We start from the raw sequence: 18,491 nt of genomic DNA, 5'->3' as shown, positions 1-18,491 counted from the left end.
GTACGTAACGACCATACTTATTGTGCCAGATGCCACCCTAGGGCAAGTTTTAAGGGGCTGCTTGAGTGCATTTTACGCCACACTTCAAGCCATGCCACTTTCAATGCTAGGCCTATGGATTCATGGCTCCGCCACTGCCAGCAACTTTTCGCCTGTTGTAGCTGCCGTAATGGTGGCGGTGAGCGTGTTTTTGGTGGCGTTGCAGGAGAGTACTAGTTTGATGTCTAAGAGGATTGCTTTTGGACAGCTTGTTATAGTGTACGTTGATGCTGTTGTTCATGGAATTCATGTCAATATAGTCATGCACCCTCTTCGAGTTGCATCTAGTACTGCTCTTGGAGCTGTGGCTTCTGTCCTGGCTTTGTTGCTGCCTTTCCCCTGGCTAGCTTATTTTGAGGTAATCATGCTATACATCTTAGATGAAGGTACATGAATTCAATCAAATAATGCAAATATGGAGTATTATTCACGTTAATAAAATAAAGGCTTCTTGAAAGATTCTATAATAGCACGGGTACTTTAACCTAGCCAAAACGCTTTTGATTTTTTTTTTTTTTGGACAAAAACCACTTTTATACTGCTTAAAAAAAAGTTATATAAATGAGTAAAACGCAGTATTATACTGCGAACTAAGTTAACGGAAATTAGTCCGTTAAGTAAAACGCAGTATCATACTGCATTTTACTTTAATTTTTTTTTTTTGTAATTCGCAGTACCGTACTGCGTTTACTTCAATTTTTTTTTTTGTAATTCGCAGTATAATACTGCATTTTATAAAGCTGTTCGCAGTATTATACTGCGTTTTACTCTGGTTTTTGGCCCACCAATAATGAACTGACATAACAATAATTCAATACATAAAACGTAGTATTGTACTGCGTTTTACATTCGGACTTGCCTTATTTAAAGGCGTTTCAATTTTATGAAAATTCATTCAATCTTCAAACTTACGTTCATACTTCTCTCTTCTTCTTATCAATCATTTTTGTACAATGTCTGAAGTGGCAAAAATAAGGGTTTCACTATATTGGGAGGGGGGTGAGGTTGTGTTGGAGAATAACTCTATGAGGTATAGCTCACCTCCACAATGTCATGTTAAATTGCCGCTTACTATGGAGTATGATAAATTGGTATCGTTGTTACGTAAAAAAATGAATGAGAGGTGGCATTCGGTTAACCTTAAAATAACCGGTAGATCTCCGTATTCAGTGACTCCGCAGGAGTTTGCTTATTATTCTGAGTTTAACATCGAGGATGATGAAACTCTTAGAGATTTTTTGCGGATTCCGGATGAATACAGGGAATTTATTGTAATAAAATTATTGGAAATGTACGTCAAGGTGGAAGACGTTCCCAATAATGAGGGCGTGCATAGTAGGGATAACCCCCAGTCATCGGGTGGTTATTCTGGAGCAGTTTTTGCCGGACAGATTGCTGATGAAAGAGCTTGCCTTGATTTAAACTTGTCACCACCAGCGAATGAGCAGCTGCAAAATAATTTTTCGTGGGTGCTTTAGCGATGTTTATTTTATGTTTTGATTGGATTTGTATTAACACTCATATTTTTCATAAGGGGTACCGTCCGGATACGAATTTTACAAGTTATGACCCCGACCCTAGTTGGAATATGTGTATTTCTGGAGTATTGGACCACAGTGGTCCATCCGGGAGTCATCACCAACAAGCAAATATCCATCATGAAACGTCAAGACAGTACGACTTGTAAGTAAAGTGATATAGCTATATCTAAAGTATTTATCTAGTTGGGTATATTATCATTTTGTTATTTTTGTGCAGTGAAAACGAGATTCTTGAAGCTCCTAACCTCACACAATTGCCCATAGACGATGTATTTACTCGTGATTTGGCAGATGCGCAGAGTCAGGAAGATGATAGTGATTATGACAACAATGCGGATGAGTCTGGGGATGACACACCCTTCCATGATGAGGGTGATGATGAGGAGGAAGTGAATGTTGAACCTGAGCTGACGAGGGAGCATGTTCCTCCACCTCCCGCTAGACCAAGAGTGTACGAGTCCCACGTGCCATTTCATGAGCGGAATATTCCCTACCTTGATAATTTGCCAAGCATGCCGAATGTGGATGCCCTCACAAGGGATGATGATAAATTTCGGTTAGCGATGTGGGATGAGTCTAGACCAGCTATTCTGACAAAGGGCATGTATTTCCCTGATAAAGCTCGCTTAATTAGGGCTGTAAAAATCTACAGTATAAGAGAGTGCCGTGAGATGACAGTAAGTGAGTCAACTACGGAGAAATACAAGGTTGTATGTCGTAGAGACTTTATGGGTTGTCACTGGATGTTGCGTGCCACCAAGAAGAAATCAGGTTTGTGGAAAGTGGGTAAATTTATTAGCGAGCACAGATGTGAAATGGACACATACAATGAGAATCACTTCAACTTGGATGTGGACTTGATTTCTCTTGTCTTGATTCCATATTTGGAAGTGTCCATTAGGTTCAAGATTAAAGAGTGTATTACAGCCGTTCACCAGGAGTATGGTTGTACTATAACCAAAAGAAAGACATATCTCGGTCGCAAATGTGCCTTTGAACTTATTTATGGCGACTGGGATAAGTCTTTTTCAAATCTGCCCAGGTACATGGCCGCACTGCAACACTTTAACCCCGGGACTGTTGTTGAATGGAGGCGTGAGCAGAGTCCGAACAGACCCGAATATATTTTCAACTATGTGTTCTGGTCATTTAAACCAGCAATTGATGGTTTTGTGCATTGTCGTCCTGTTATTTCCATAGACGGTACTCATGTCTATGGAAAGTATGATATTAAGCTTTTGATTGCAGTTGCAGTAGATGCCAACGGGCAAATATTTTCACTAGCTTTTGCCATATGTGCCAACGAAAGTGAAGAGACATGGACGCTTTTTTTGAACCACTTGAAGCAGCACGTTGTCAAACAGAGTTCAGGTATTTGTATAATATCAGATCGGCATGGTGGTATTTTAAGTTCTGTACGTCACTTGCCTGAATGGCAGGAACCATATGCATACCACCGTTACTATGTGCGTCACCTGAAGGCCAATTTCCAGAAGAAATATCCTGACAAGGCATTGAATGACTTAATGTGGATGGCTGCAACTGAGCACCAGTAGTGCAAACTCACGAGGCGCATGGAAGCGATCCGACAATTAGAACCACGAGCCTATACTTGGTTGATGGGGCATGAGCTTCACATGTGGACATTACATGCTGATGGCGGAAGACGATGGGGAGCCCTCACTACAAACGTGTCGGAGTCATTCAACGGCTTGTTGAAGTGTGCCCGTGGACTGCCTGTCACTGCCATGGTCCGCATGACATTCAAACAGAGTGCAGAGAGGTTTGTTGAAAGGCATGCAGCTGCATCAGCATTGATGGACATGGGTGTTCAATTTATGCCAATACCCATGAGAGGATTTGAAAGGTCCAGGAGGCGAGCACAGTGGGATTCATTTATTCAGTACGATCATGAACGGGGTATTTTTGAAGTTAAGACCGCTATCCGCGGACACCGTGGGAATAATCTACAGACGGTGAATGAAAATAGAAGGTTATGTTCATGTGGGAAATGGACCATCTACCATATGCCGTGCGCACATGCGTTGAAGTGCTTTCAACAAATTGGATATGGGGCAACAAACTATATTGATAGGCAATACAGTGTTGCTGCATACGTAGACACGTATAGTGGGAAGTTGCAACCATTAGGTGCTGAGCATTATTGGCCGCCGGAACCTTTTAAGATGGTATGTAACAAGGACTATTTGCGCAAGCTGCAAGTGCAAAAGAGAACGCGTATACAGAACCAAATGGATATTGGTGACATCGTTTATGCGCGTAAATGTGGCATATGCTCGATATTTGAGACCCGGTAGCACCGAGTTATCCTTAATTATTATGCGTGTTAATTTCAACATTTTTAGAATTGTGTGTGTTAGCTTAATAAATTAAATAATTAATTATGTTTAAAATTGGACTAAACAATTATGTACGGGTTCCAGGCTCGATATTTGAGGCCCGGTAGCATCGAGTTATCCTTAATTATTATGCGTGTTAATTTCAACATTTTTAGAATTGTGTCTGTTAGTTTAATAAATTAAATAATTAATTATGTTTAAAATTGGACTGAATAATTATGTATGGGTTCCAGGCTCGATATTTGAGGCCCGGTAGCACCGAGTTATCCTTAATTATTATGCGTGTTAATTTCAACATTTTTAGAATTGTGTGTGTTAGCTTAATAAATTAAATAATTAATTATGTTTAAAATTGGACTGAATAATTATGTATGGGTTCCAGGCTCGATATTTGAGTTAATTTTACAACATATATTAATTTGTTACTTTTGTAAGTTTATTGTTATAAATTAAATAATTAATTTTGTAAAGTGTAATTGGAGTTACTACATACTTAAACTACATAGACTCTACGCTAAAAGGCTCTACATTTTACTACGCTAAAAGACTCTATATTTTACAACACTAAAAGGCTCTATATTTTACTACACTAAATACTCTATATTTTACTACACTAAAAGACTCTATATTTTACTACGCTAAAAGGTCAATATTACATATAAAAACAACTAACATAAAATACAAATATGAACAACAAACAAAATAAATAATATTAATTTTTTAACAATACAAATAATTTATCAAATTTTAACAATATTTTGTACCAAAGCTAATAAATCAGTCCGGATATAAATAAGATACAAATTTAAACACAAACATAACACAAATTAACATGGAAACACATTAAACAATACAAATATGCATGTACTATACGAGTTTCGACATAAACAAAATCGAAATACCTTGATTTAAGTTTTTTGAATTTGATTGAAATCGAATTTTTGCACTCGAAAGAAGGAATCCAAAGCTTGTCTTGTATGTGGGACCTACACTCCTTGCTCTTTAGGTGACGAGTGGGGCCGATATTTTTTTTTAAATTTTGTCGCGGGGTGGGGGAGGGAGGGACCAGAACAATCGAAATTTTTAAAGGAGAAGGGGTTGCGTTCAGTGGTCCAAGGAAGAAGAAGGGGCTGCGTTTTATAAAGCTGTTCGCAGTATTATACTGCGTTTTAGGTAAAACGCAGTATAATACTGCGAACAACTTTATAAAATGCAGTATTATACTGCGAATTACAAAAAAAAAATTGAAGTAAAACGCAATACGGTACTGCGAATTACAAAAAAAAAAATTAAAGTAAAATGCAGTATGGTACTGCGTTTTACTTTAACGGACTAATTTCCATTAACGTAGTTCGCAGTATAGTACTGCGTTTTACTCATTTATGTAACTTTTTTTTAAGCAGTATAAAAGTGATTTTTGTCCAAAAAAAAAACATCAAAAGCGTTTTGGATTCAGCTTTAACTTATATCCACTGACTATGTAACAATAATCATAAACATAAATGTATTTAAATGACCTGAATCCCGATAATATATAAAACTCTTCCAGTATATAGAAGTTAAATTTAAAACACATCTTCTTACAAACTTGGACTTATCCCCTGCTTTTGTCGAATCTTAAAGGATGCAATTATTTTCTTTTCAGTTTAATTTAGAATATTTTAATAATTTTAAGTGAAAAAACATTAACACTATCAAATCACCTAGAAGATAACTACAACTAACAATCCATAAAAAGTAGAAACTGCTATGACATGAAATTAAATTATATTAAACTGATTGTTTAAAATTCTTTACATTGTCGACACATATAAGTTAAATCCTGTAATAATTTTCTTTACTTTCGAGCTTGACATCTTTCTTCTCATTAAGAATTTCTGAAGTTACTCTAGTGCCCTAGACCATAAGCTCTGCCCTTATTTTAGCCTCTGACCGTGATGCAACTAATAATCTGGTATTTAAACGACTAAATTTGTTTGTTGTATCATGAGACAGTTTCAATAAAGATGCGTTTTTTATAGCAATCAGAGAAAACAAAGATTCAATTGCTAATATCTTGTATTGCTAACAGCTGAGGAAACTATACTGTATGTATGCTGAAAATGCTTCAGAGAGAATAAATCTCTATCTCAAAGCCGTCCATAGTTGAGATGAACTGATAGCTATGGAGCTAGTATCTCAAGCCAAACCCATCTCTGAAACAGGATCCAAGATTCTTGAGAGTATCAAACTCTTGGAGGTAAGATTATGGTACTCAAAAAAGAGTTTAGTTTCTGTGAACTAACACTGCATAATAATTTTACACAATATGGTTAAGTTACATACAACTACTTATCACAAACATGATCTATAACCCGGAAAATAAAGTAGATAACCCACTATAACAGTTGAAATACACCGATAGTGTAAAATGTTCACTACTATAAACCCCTCAAAATATAATATTTGGTTGAGTGAATGTTAGCCACTTCAATGTTTGTTCAATTACCTAAACACCCACTTTCATTTGAACAGGAAAGTTTGCAGTGGGAGAAACCTTGGCTAAGATTCTTAAGTCCCTGCTTCACAGATCCAGGACATGGTTTGCATGACATAGAAAGTCCAATGAAGGTAATAGAAATGGCTTTAACTTCTTGTCCCTGTTTTCTAACTAGAAGGATAGATGAAGAGCTGATAAGCGCCTCACATGGTGTGCTACAGCTGCTTGGTCTAAAATTGGAGCAAGCTAGGTGCTTTTTGCCATCCCATTCAATGGTAGCTCCGGAAACAGAAGAAGAGTTTGAGAATGAGTTTTCTAGTTTGTCCCCTGAGCCAATTTTCCCGACAAACCTAGATCAACCAGCACTTTTCTTATCTTGTATCAAAATGTGCATAAATAATTTTACCATGACTAAACCTATAACTAAAGGATCCAAAGTTTCACAGGGAAGTGACAGAGCTAGCTCCAAACAAGTCTATAACAATTGGATTAAGGCAATGAACAAAAGACTGGTATTTGCGTGCAAGTGTTCAATTTCTTTAGGTCTTGCTGTGCTACTTGGTCTACTATTTAATAGAGAAAATGGATACTGGTCAGGCCTTACCTTAGCAATCAGCTTTGAAACAGGAAAAATAGCAATTTTTACAGTTGCAAATGCTCGAGCACAAGGAACAGCTCTAGGATCAGTCTATGGGGTACTAGGCTGCACTATTTTCCAAAATTTTGCAAAACTAAGGTTCATAGCTCTGATCCATTGGATTATATTTACCTCAATTCTGAGGCACAGTAAGATGTACTCTACAGCAGGAGGAGATGCAGCAGTCATAGGAGCATTACTGATTTTGGGCAGAAAGGCTTATGGTCCCCCAAGTGAATTTGCCATCGCTAGACTCACCGAGGCCTTAATTGGACTATCATGTTTTGTTATCATCGAGCTTGTTTTTCAACCTACAAGAGCAGCTACTCTTGCAAAAAATCATCTTTATATGTGTTTGGAAACACTAAAAGATTGCACTAAACAAATTGTCCTGGATTCAGGGCAGAATGACTTTATAGAGAAGCAAAGGCATCTGAATTCTCTAGAGGACTTGCAAAAGTTCCTAGTAGATGCAGAGGTGGAACCTAGTTTTTGGTTTACGCCTTTTCCTGCTTCATGCTACCAAAACCTCAATAAATCTCTATCAAACGTCATGTACCTACTGTATTTCATGGCCAACAGTATAGAATCCCTCTCACAAACATTACATAGCTGTGATGATGATAGAAAGGATATTCAAGAACAGATAAACAAGGACATAGAGATTCTCAAGGAAGCTCTAAGCTCTTCAATGATCTGTATCAGGAAAACCATTTCAATCAGACTGTTAAGAGCTTCCCAAGATCAGCCAGAAGAGCAGATCTGTTATGACCTTGAGGAGGGAAAGTCACAACGCGAGTATACAACTTCTTCTATGATTGATAAGGAATAGAAAACTTTAAGTTATTGTCTTGAACACTCAAAGGAGGTTGCTGATAAGACAACGTACACTTAAGGCAATGAAGAGCTTACAAGAAAAACGGTTCTTTGTTTGTGTTCTATAGGATTTTGTGTGAGATGTTTGATGAGCGAAGTAAAAGATATAGAGGAGGGTATAAAAGAATTGGTGAACTGGGAAGATCCATTAGGCAACCCTTTTCATTAATGAAATTTTGCAATAACATTCCCACATTATTCATCTATTCTTTATTTTGATAACCGAGAAATCCTCGAGGCTAGTGACAGTTCAAAACTTAATGAATAATGTGTCCATCCCTCTACCCTTCTCCATAATATTCCAACAAAATTAATATTAGTAACAGTAATTTTCTCAACCAAATCACAGCAGATATAAGAAAAACACCTTAGTTTGAGCCTAAAAACTATATTTTCTTCTCTATGTTCAATCATGTCAAAGCTAAAACAAACTCGCAAATCTGAACAAAGGAAATACATCACCCTAACTCTATATTGCCTCAACTTAGAAGATTATGCAGAACAAAGCCACCTTTTTATATGTTTTCCCCCTAAAAGAAACAACTTCTAAAGTTTAAGTTCTCAGAAAGTAGAAGTAGACCCAAAACTAATCTAAAACATCCTCAAAAGAAAAGAAAAAGAGGTAGACTTACAAAAAACTCCAGAATATTTTCTGAAAGCAAGACAAAGAAGAACTCTGATTCCCTTACTCATTGCATGATCTATAATAGTCTTAGCCAAGTTATCTATGCGCCCTGCTGCCAAATACAACTTCATGTTCGGAAGAAAATGTTTTTGGCTCATCAAAATTCATTAATCTTATATATAGAATAACTGATCATTACTATCAGTGAATGAGCAGATCTATGAACTTTCAATTGCCTTCATATTTTGGGTCTGCCATCACATAATGGTAAGCAACCACTAGCACAAATATAAAGATACCAAGAAAGTTGGCGAAGAATCCCAGGTCCTGGTCGTCCATCATCTGTAACAATATATGCAAAAATTAACCAACATTTGAGACCTCACTTAACATAAGATGACTCATGTTCCAATTTTGTACCTGAATGCACGGACAATAATCCTTTAAACACCAAAAAGAAACGAAAAAGAAAAAGAAAAAGAAAGCATGCATACACACCAGACAACAAGACAGTCTACTCATGTCATACTGCATTTCTACTGATGTTTATACCGCACAACAGTAAAAACTGTGTTGCTAAGTTTCTTTTTCTTTAGACTACTGTTCTTGACCTTAACGGCTTAGCCTTCTAAAGTTCTGAACAACTGCAAGCCTAACATTCGAATTTTTGAGTGCCATCATGAATTCCGAATGATACCTATTTAACGACTATGATGCAAGCGGTGACAGGTCTCGAAGTTTTATCCCAATGATAAGTCAACTAACCCAAGATGACTCATGTTCCATTTTCTATTTCTGAATAAACAGGATAATAATACCTTAAACACCAGAAAGAAAAAGGAAAAGAAATAAGCATGCATATGATGATGTTTATCCAACATAACCGTAAAAAAACGTGTTGTTAAGTTTATTTATCCTTAGACTACTCTTTTCGACCTTAGCATTCTGACAAGTTCTCAGCCACTGCAAGCCTCAAATCTTTAAGTACAGCCATGAATGTCGAAATGATACCCATTTAAGGATTAAGATGCAAGCAGTGACTGGTCTCAACGTTTTTATCTCAATGACAAGTTCAATTATTTAGGTCAGGTGGCCTATATGATAAGTTTTTGATTAGGTAAAAATAAAGATTCATCCAGAACACATTGCAAACTACGTTAAATTTTAAAATTTCATAAAACAAGCTTTATAATATGCGGAATAATGAAAGTAAATGGTAATATAGTTAACAAGAGAAGTTACATGATAAGACATGTACAAATGCACCAAAGATCTGTGTCTTGATATGTAACATCACATATTTGTTTGACAAATATGTTGAATAAAAACTTTGACTCAGTCATTTTCACGATTGGATGAGACTGTGTTGCTTATATTCAGGCAATTCATAGCTCAGTATTATAGTCTAACGGCATAATAGAGGAAATAGAACATAGAATTGAAATAGGTTAATAAGGAAGAATTCTAGAGGAGTGCAAAGCAATATGAAGATGCTGAACAAAGTGAAAGGAAATGTTTTACACAATGGTTGTGAGATTCAGACTACTAATGTTATAAAGGATAGAATATTGAGCTCTAAACCCCAACATATCCACAAGATGACTGTCAAAATGGATAGGGGTAAAGTCTGCAAACACTCTACCCTCCCCAGACCCCACTTGTGGAATTTTACTGGGTTGTTGTTGTTGACTGTCAAAATGGATGTCTGATCATATAAGATTGGACAAGATTAGAAATAATCACATTAGATAAAGGCTACAAGAAGCATACATGATAAGAACTGAGAGAAGGTCACTTGAGCAGGAGGTGGATTCAGGATTTAAATTCTAAGGGTTCAACCTTTAAGGCTCTTAGCATATAACAAATTATATTTCTAAAGTTATGGGTTCACATCTACTATTTGTTTCAGTTTTGGTGTATTTTTACATATAAGTTTATATTCCGTATTGAAAATATTGGGTTCAGATGAACCTGGTACCTTTACATTGGATCCGCCCCTGCTTGAGCTTATTTGAACACATTCTACGTAGACCTTCAAATGTACCAGCCAATAGATGCAATATTATGGTGATTACAAGTGCTAAAAGGGAACGAGATACACCTAAAATCACACGAGGGGAAGTTGTCCAAGAGAGTACAATCTTAGGAATCACTACTGAGTTGGCTAAGAACATTCCTTCTCCATTTTGGAGTTACTTTAGGCATAAGCTTTTAAAACTAGTTCTAATATAACAGGCCAAACTGCAGTAAACAGCAGATCAAGCAATTAATGGAGACAACAGTTGCCTATCAAAATTACGTAAATTTAAACAACACGAAAAAATGACATAGGAAACTAGAGAAAAAATAAATAAAAGAACAACAGAACAAAGAAATCAGGTTCAGTTATTAGCAAAATTATGGAGCAGATCGCCAAATAAGAAATTGAATTAAGAAGAAATGGTCCGAATTTATAATGAAGGGAAGGTGAAATTTTGAGAAATTACACTAATAAGAAGCAGAAAATTTCTTCAGAAGGCAATGGCGACGATCTCCGATTCCCGTCCTTCGAGCTCCTCTGCTAAGTGGCTTCGAAGAGGCACAATTTAGCTTGTGACATGTGATGTGTGTGCTGGTAGTTGCTTAACGGCGTCGTTTAGGACTGTGAGAATACAAATGATTAAGTGGAAAAAAGAATATTAAATGTGGCTGCTGGGATTCGAGCCCAGGTCTCCACGGCCACAACGTGGAATTCTCACCACTAAACTACAGCCACAACATGTTAAATTTGTTTTAAATGATTTATACATAGCGAGCGTCTCTGAGAAATACCCCCACCAAGGAATATGATCAAATGAATGGGTGAAAATCATTTACATCCCCCAAGTTTGCTTTAAAAATCAAATTCATCCTCCAACTTTGAACAATTATCTTTCTACTCCTCATATCAAAGGTGACTTCTTAAAATGCCTATTTTACCCTTTACAATTTTTATCTCTTATTTTTATTCTTTAATATAATGATGATAGTTTTTATTTTTATTTATGTTATCGACTTACTATAGACAAATTAAAGAAACTTTTTTGAAACCAAAAAAAAAAGTAAGAAGTGGTAGTCAAGCATAGGGGTGTTCATAAAAACCCGAAAATCTAAACCAAACCAAACCGACAAAAAAAATCGATACTTTTTAGGTTTGGTTTTGAATTTTAAAAACCGATTAAATTTGTTTTTGTTTTGGTTTTAATCAAAAAATTACCGAAAAAACCGACTATAGAAATAGCTATTTAAATTTATTATTACACCTCTATATATATAGAGTTTTATATAAAGTTTATAATAGTTTATGGTACATATTAATCATTTGTATTTTTAGTCTAGTTCTTTGATATTTTAACAGTCTAATTCTTTGCTTTTACATTCTAGTTTGATTGATAGTTTTCTTTTCCTAAGTACAAGAATTTATTTCATGTTAAAATAATCGATTTTTATTTGAGAACTTAATGTCACAACCCAAAATCCATTAAGGGTTGTGATGACGCCGGACACCACTGTCAGGCTAGCCAACACTAAATAGTTAATTAAATTCTCTTTTTATGTTTTTGAAATCATAATGTTTTCTTCAAAACACACATGTGCCAGTACAACAAAATGTACAACAAGTGTAGTATGAGTACGAAAACAATGCGTACCCAGTAAGTATCCAGTCTAACCTCAAAGAAATAGTGATGAGGGGTCGACTTCGATACTTACTAGTGGTCAAATAATATCAAATACAGTAAAAAAGTGAATAAATATGAAATAGAGTAAATATATGAAATAAACATGTATAAAATACGTGGTGCAATTCCCCTCTTTAGAATTTTACTCAAGCTCTCAACTAGCAAGTTCCCTCCTTAACCGGAGCATATATATATATAGGTATAGTGAAATTCATCAAGTGGCTACCATAATTCAAATCAGGGAAAAACCCTCAGATACACTGGCTTCTAGCCAAATGTTACGCACGATTCCATGAGGATATATATATATATATATATATATATATATATATATATATATATATATATATATATATAGAGAGAGAGAGAGAGAGAGAGAGAGAGAGAGAGAGAGAGAGAGAGAGCGATCCAACATAATAATAAAACTGTGCACTGTCGAGGGTCGAACGGCCCGAACCATATGATAAATCGATTAACCTGCCGAGGCGAACTGCCCGCTCCCATGAGAGTGTGGTACATAAATTCTGCCGAGGCGAGTGGCCCGATCCCATAAGAGTGGTAGAAGAAAATACTCCGCTCGCAAATCATACGTGCGACGCGGTCAAATATAGATTTAACATTAAAATCATATCTCTTTCTTGATTCTCTTCAAAATAAGGGAAATTCAGCTTGTAGCATTTTAAGAAAATTACCCCGCTCGCGAAACATACATGTGACACGGTTACACATAGATTTCTTAAGCTATTATAATATTCCTCAATTCCTTTCAAAATTACGAAGTTCAAATGAAACCTTTTAAATCTTATATTCTTCAATTTCACTCATTTCAAAACAATTTATAAGCAAACTCAATCTCGCTCCCTCTCAAGGCAAGAAATAAACATAAATCAATAACAATATTAATAAGGCATGATGTGAGCCTAAAACTACTCAGACATAGGCATATCTAGTAACTACGTACGAACTTTCGTCACTTCTTGCGTACGTAGCCCCCACAAATAGAAGCACACAATAATTTAGTTCACCTATGGTGTTTATTCCCTTTTACAAGGTTAGAAAAGAGACTTACCGCGCTCTGAAGTTCCATAACCGTCTCCAACGCCACTCTAACATCTCAAATCGATACCCAACGCTCCAAAACTATCAAAATAATGGGCAACCCAATGAAAATATACTCTAATACTTATAACAATTCGATTTAAATAAAATTCCCAATTCCGCTTGAAAAGTCGATAAAAATCACCCACAGCCCGGATTCCGAAATTTTTCGAAGATAAACTTTACCCATAATCCCATGAACTCAAATATATGATTTATTCTCAATTCCATTCTCAAATTCGTGGTCAAAATCTAAAAATATTAATTTTCTAGGTTTCTACCAAAACCCCACAATTTCTACAATTTTTCATGTTCAAATACTTATACAAATCATGTATTTTTAACTTACAATAGGTGAGAATCACTTACGTTGACATAGATGACGAAAATCTCCCTTCCAAGGGCTCCAAGAATCGCCCAACCAATTGAAAATGGAGGAAAAATGCCAAAATTCCGTCTTTAAAATAACACTACCCATCACTGCCCTTCTTCGCGTTCGCGATCATAGCCTCGCGTTATCAGCTCCCCTGCTTCGCGTTCGTGGTTGGAGCTCTGCGTTTGTGAAGGCCAATCGCTCCAAATCCCCCAGGCCTCCTTCCCTCTTCGCGTTCACATAGCCTTGGCCGCGTTCGCGAAGGCTTACCCAGCTCCTGCCTCGTGTTCGCGTTCATTGCCTCGCGTTCGCAAAGGCCAAATCCCAGTTGCCTCAAAGTTCCTCTTCATGAATGCGGGACTCCTTTCGTATTCGCGGAGGAGGAAACCAGATACAGCAACAACAACAACTAATCACCCAATTTGGTCCGAAAACCACCCCAAAACACACCCGAGGCCCCCAGGAACCCGTCCAATCACATATGCCAGTCCCATAACATAATATAGACAGGCCTCAAATCACATCAAACAATGCTAAACCCACGAATCGCACTCCAATTCAAGCTTAATGAACTTTAGAATTTCAAACTTCTACATTCAATGCCGAAACCTATCAAATCACGTCCGATTGACATCAAGTTTTGCATACAAGTCACATTCGACATTATGGACCTAATCCAACATTCAGAATCTGAATCCGACCCCGATATGAAAAAGACCATTCTCGGTCAAACTTCTCAAAAACCTTCAAATTTCTAACTTTCGATAAACGACTCCGAAATGACCTAAGAACCTCCAAATCCACATCTGGATGTGCTCGCAACACTAGTATCACCATACAAAGCTTTTCCCTTAATGACCCGACTGGTCGTTTTGCTTTCTAGAACCCCATTCCCCTAAATAAGACTTTCCTTACTTGCTTTAACTGATTTATGACTTACGGGGATAGTTGGTTCAGGAATTGAAAGAGTTTGGTTGATATCGGAACACTTGGTTCCTTAAGCAACAGCAACAACAACCCAGTGTGGTCCCACAAGTGGGGTCTGGGGAGGGTAGGATGTACGCAGCCTTACCCATACCCTGGAAGGGCAGAGAGACTGTTTCCGCTAGACCCTCAGCTAAAGAAGGTGAGAGAAGCCCTAGTAGCAAGTAATAGCAAAACAATAATTAGAAAAGTAAATCAGAGATAACAACAAATAATATGGAAGGGGTATTGATAATAAGTAGTAGCAAGATAACATATTTAGAAAACTAATTCCAACGCAGCAGACAAGAATATGAATGAAGTACTGCTAGCAAACTACGCAATTACCAATGGCAAGTAACAACGAAACGAGACATGCAAATATAGCAAACTAAGGAAAAAGGGTACCGTACGAGCTCTAATACTATTGAGCTAGAGAAAACAAAGGGAGATGCACGACTACCTACTAACCTTCTACCTAATATTCAACATCCACACCCTTCTATCTAGAGTCATGTCCTCGGTTAGCTCAAGTTTCACCATGTCCCGCTTGATCACCTCTCCCCAAGACTTCTTTGGCCTACCTTTACCCTTCCTCTCACCTCCTAAGGCCAACCTCTCACATCTCCTGACAGGAGCATCTGTGCTTCTCCTCTTAACATGCCCGAACTATCTCAACCTTGCCTCACGCATCGTTGCCTCCACAGGGGCCACTCCCACCTTTTCTCGAATAACTTCATTCCTAATTCTATCCAACCTAGTATGCCCACACATCCATTTCAACATCCTCATTTTCGCTACCTTCATTGGGTTAAAAAGGCCAAGTTTGACTTCGGTCAATATTTCTAGTAAACGGACCCGGACTCATGTTTTGACGGTCCTGGAGGGTCCGTAGTAAAATGTGGGACTTGCGCGTATGCCCGGAATCAAATTCCGAGGTCCCTAGCCTGAGTAATGATTTTTTGTTAAAAATTATTAAACTGAAAATCTAAGGATTTAAAGAAATTGAATAATGTTTGATCATGTTGGTATTGGGCCCGTATGTTGGTTTTGGAGCCCGATACAGGTCCAATATAACATTTAAGTAATGTTTGTGAAATTTGGTGAAAAACGGGACTGATTTGACATAATTCGAACGTCCGGTTGTAAAAATAGGAATTTCATATGTTCTTGAGAATTTCATATGTTTTAGTGTTAAATCCGTAGTTTTAGATGTTATTTCGGCTATTTGATCACACGAGCAAGTTGGTATGATGTTGTTAGACTTGTGGGAGTATTTGGTGTGGTGCCCTGAGGGCTCGGGTGAGTTTCGAACGCATGGGAGGAGTTGAAAACACACTAGATTTCTGGTGTTCTTGGTTATTGCTGCAGATCTCGCAAATGCAAGAGATTGTTCGTTAATGCGAACCTCGCATTTGCGAGGATGTCTTCGCAATTGCGAAGGAGCCCGACCCAGGCAGAGTTTGCATTTGTGATATTTCTGCTGCATTTGCGATCCCAGTAAAAGTCGTATTTGCGACTCTTTGGTCACATTTGCGACCACAATAGTAGAGGCCCAGGCTTCGCAGTTGCAAGGATTTTGTTGCATTTGTGACCCTCGCATTTGTGAACCTGGTGTCGCAAATGTGACATCAGAGGGCTGTGTCCGACATTTAAAAACGGGACTTAGCCCATTTATTTCATTTCACTTCTACACTTGGGTGATTTGGGAGCTTCCAAAGAGGGGATTTCAACCTAGCATTGTGAGGTAAGTTATTTCTACTTAATGTGAGTTTAATACTTGGGTTTTGGATAGATTAACACAAGAAAATTAGTGAAAATTATGGGATTAGAGTAAAACCTAGGGTTATGATAAAAATAAGATTTAACCACAAAATTTGTTATGGAGTGGAGTAAAAATCATATATACTCGATCCTTAGGCTATGAGTAACAACTTTCTTCAAAAATTTCCGAAATCCGGGCACGTGAGCCCGGGGATGAATTTTAGGAATCTTGTAATTTGGATTGGAGAATCACTCTAATGGTTGAGATATGAACTTTTAAGCCTATATTGATTAGTTCTTATGCTATTTGGATAGTTTTGGAGTGTTTGGCACCAAATTGAGGGTTTGGGCTTAAGCTTGGACCGAAAAGTAGACCGTGAAGCGAGGTAAGTCTCTTTTCTAACCTTGTAAGAGGGAAATCTCCCCGTAGGTAGACTTAGTTAATATGTGATTTGATTAAGGGGGGATACACATGCACGTAGTGACGAGGGTCCGTACGTGGATACTATTCCTGTTATGTCTGGGTAGTTTTAGGCTTACACCATGCTTTGTGGGTATTGTTATATGATTATAAATTGTTGAATGGAATTGATTGAAACCTTGTTGAGAATGTTATGATTCCAAGGGATTTCAAGTAAATAATTATTCTGAAAAAAAAATTAAGAAACACTTAAGTTGTATTTATACTTAACCGCATCGCAAATATATTTCGCGAGCGGGGTGACTATTTTCACTACTCTCATGGGAGCGGGCCATTCGCCTCGACAGGTTGGTAATTATAAATATATGGTTCGGGCCATTCGACCCTCGGCAGTGCACAATTTACTTTTATGTTGGATCGGGCCGAACGTCCTCGGTGGAAATTTTGTGATAATGGGTCCGGAACCTCTTATAATCCGTATGATCTATTGTTTGAAAGACCACTTGTTTTAAAGGAAGGAAATGCTTAGATTTATTAATTGATGAGAGGATTTTCAGTATTATTTATTGTTTGAACTTGTTTTTATCTATGTACATTGTGAATTGAAATATTGAACTTCATATATCACATTATTGACCCTAGTAAGTGTCAAGTCGACCCCTCGTCACTACTTCTTTATGGTTAGACTAGATACTTATTGGTACATATTATTTATGTACTCATAATACGCTTCTGTACTTAATTGTACAGGATCTGAGGCAGGTGCATCTGACTACTCGTCTGGTGCGCATTCTTGATAGCTGGCCGAGATTCCACGGTGAGCTGCCCCTTTCTGATTCAACAATTTGATGGAGTCTCTCTTTTCATTTTTACGGTCTATTCTATTTCAGGCAGTAGGATAGATATATTCTTTTGTATATTCTACTAGATGCTCATATACTTGTGACACCAGGTCTTGGCACACACATTAGTAAACTATTCTTTTGGAATGTAATCACTTAATTATGATATCATTTGGTCACTTCAGTTTCAAATTGCCTAAACTATTCATTATTATTGAATGCTTTAAATTTAATCTAAGTAAATGTTGGAAATGTTTTTGTAACATAAATGGAACCCACTAGTTGGTTAAGTTTGGCTTGCCTAACCTCAGTGTTGGGCGCCATCGCGACCTAGATTGGAAATTGGGTCGTGACAACATGGTATCAGAATACTAGGCTCACATAGGTCTCACAAGTCATGGGCAAACCTAATAGAGTCTTGCGGATCAATATGGAGACGTCTGTATCTATCTTCGAGAGGTTATAAGGTGTTAGGAAACTACTTTTTACGCATCTCCTATCGTGCAGTTGATGGTATACTAAATTCCCTTCTCCTTTTCTCTCACAGATTGTGAGGACGCACACAGCGGATGTTCTAGACCCGGGAGGAGCTGCTCCCCCCATTGCTAGAAGCCAAGGCAGAGGTTTGGGGAGGGCACTCGCCCGAGGTAGGGGACAAGGGCATCCCAAAGCTACCCTAGTTGCACCACCGACGGATCCTGCAGGGGATCCTATCATAGAAGAGCAAGGCGAGGTGCCCGCAGCTAAGCCTATCCCGATGGACTTCATGACAGCA

The 18,491-nt window shown here is 37.5% G+C and overlaps 1 protein-coding gene, 1 long non-coding RNA gene and 1 other non-coding gene across 3 annotated transcripts; 1 reads left to right on the top strand and 2 right to left on the bottom strand.

Annotated features, from left to right (window-relative positions):
* The first annotated feature begins 6,104 nt into the window (after window positions 1-6,104).
* Window positions 6,105-7,888, top strand: LOC107800822 (uncharacterized). The gene is made up of 2 exons (XM_016624067.1): window positions 6,105-6,179; window positions 6,455-7,888. The coding sequence occupies exons 1-2, from the start codon at window positions 6,105-6,107 to the stop codon at window positions 7,886-7,888; spliced, it is 1,509 nt and encodes a 502-aa protein (XP_016479553.1).
* A 536-nt stretch (window positions 7,889-8,424) lies between these two features.
* On the bottom strand, window positions 8,425-11,179 carry LOC107800829 (uncharacterized). The gene is made up of 2 exons (XR_012709780.1): window positions 11,044-11,179; window positions 8,425-8,899 (listed from the first exon to the last, which is right to left on the bottom strand). It is a non-coding gene; the product is annotated as an uncharacterized LOC107800829 (long non-coding RNA).
* Window positions 11,180-11,240: 61 nt separating this feature from the next.
* On the bottom strand, window positions 11,241-11,312 carry TRNAH-GUG (transfer RNA histidin (anticodon GUG)). The gene has a single exon. It is a non-coding gene; the product is annotated as a tRNA-His (tRNA).
* Window positions 11,313-18,491: the final 7,179 nt, after the last annotated feature.

This window comes from Nicotiana tabacum, chromosome 5, assembly GCF_000715075.1.
Source record: "Nicotiana tabacum cultivar K326 chromosome 5, ASM71507v2, whole genome shotgun sequence".
In the NCBI taxonomy this organism is placed as follows: Eukaryota; Viridiplantae; Streptophyta; class Magnoliopsida; order Solanales; family Solanaceae; genus Nicotiana; species Nicotiana tabacum.
The sequence above is the reverse complement of the archived record's forward strand: the minus strand, read 5'-3'. Positions and strand labels throughout refer to the sequence as shown.

What these genes read in the sequence shown, in the direction of transcription:
- LOC107800822 (XM_016624067.1), top strand. Translation starts at nt 6,105, where the DNA reads ATGGAGCTAGTATCTCAAGCCAAACCCATCTCTGAAACAGGATCCAAG. An exon ending in AGAGTATCAAACTCTTGGAG is followed by an intron (nt 6,180 to 6,454) that starts GTAAGATTATGG and finishes TCATTTGAACAG; the next exon opens with GAAAGTTTGCAGTGGGAGAA.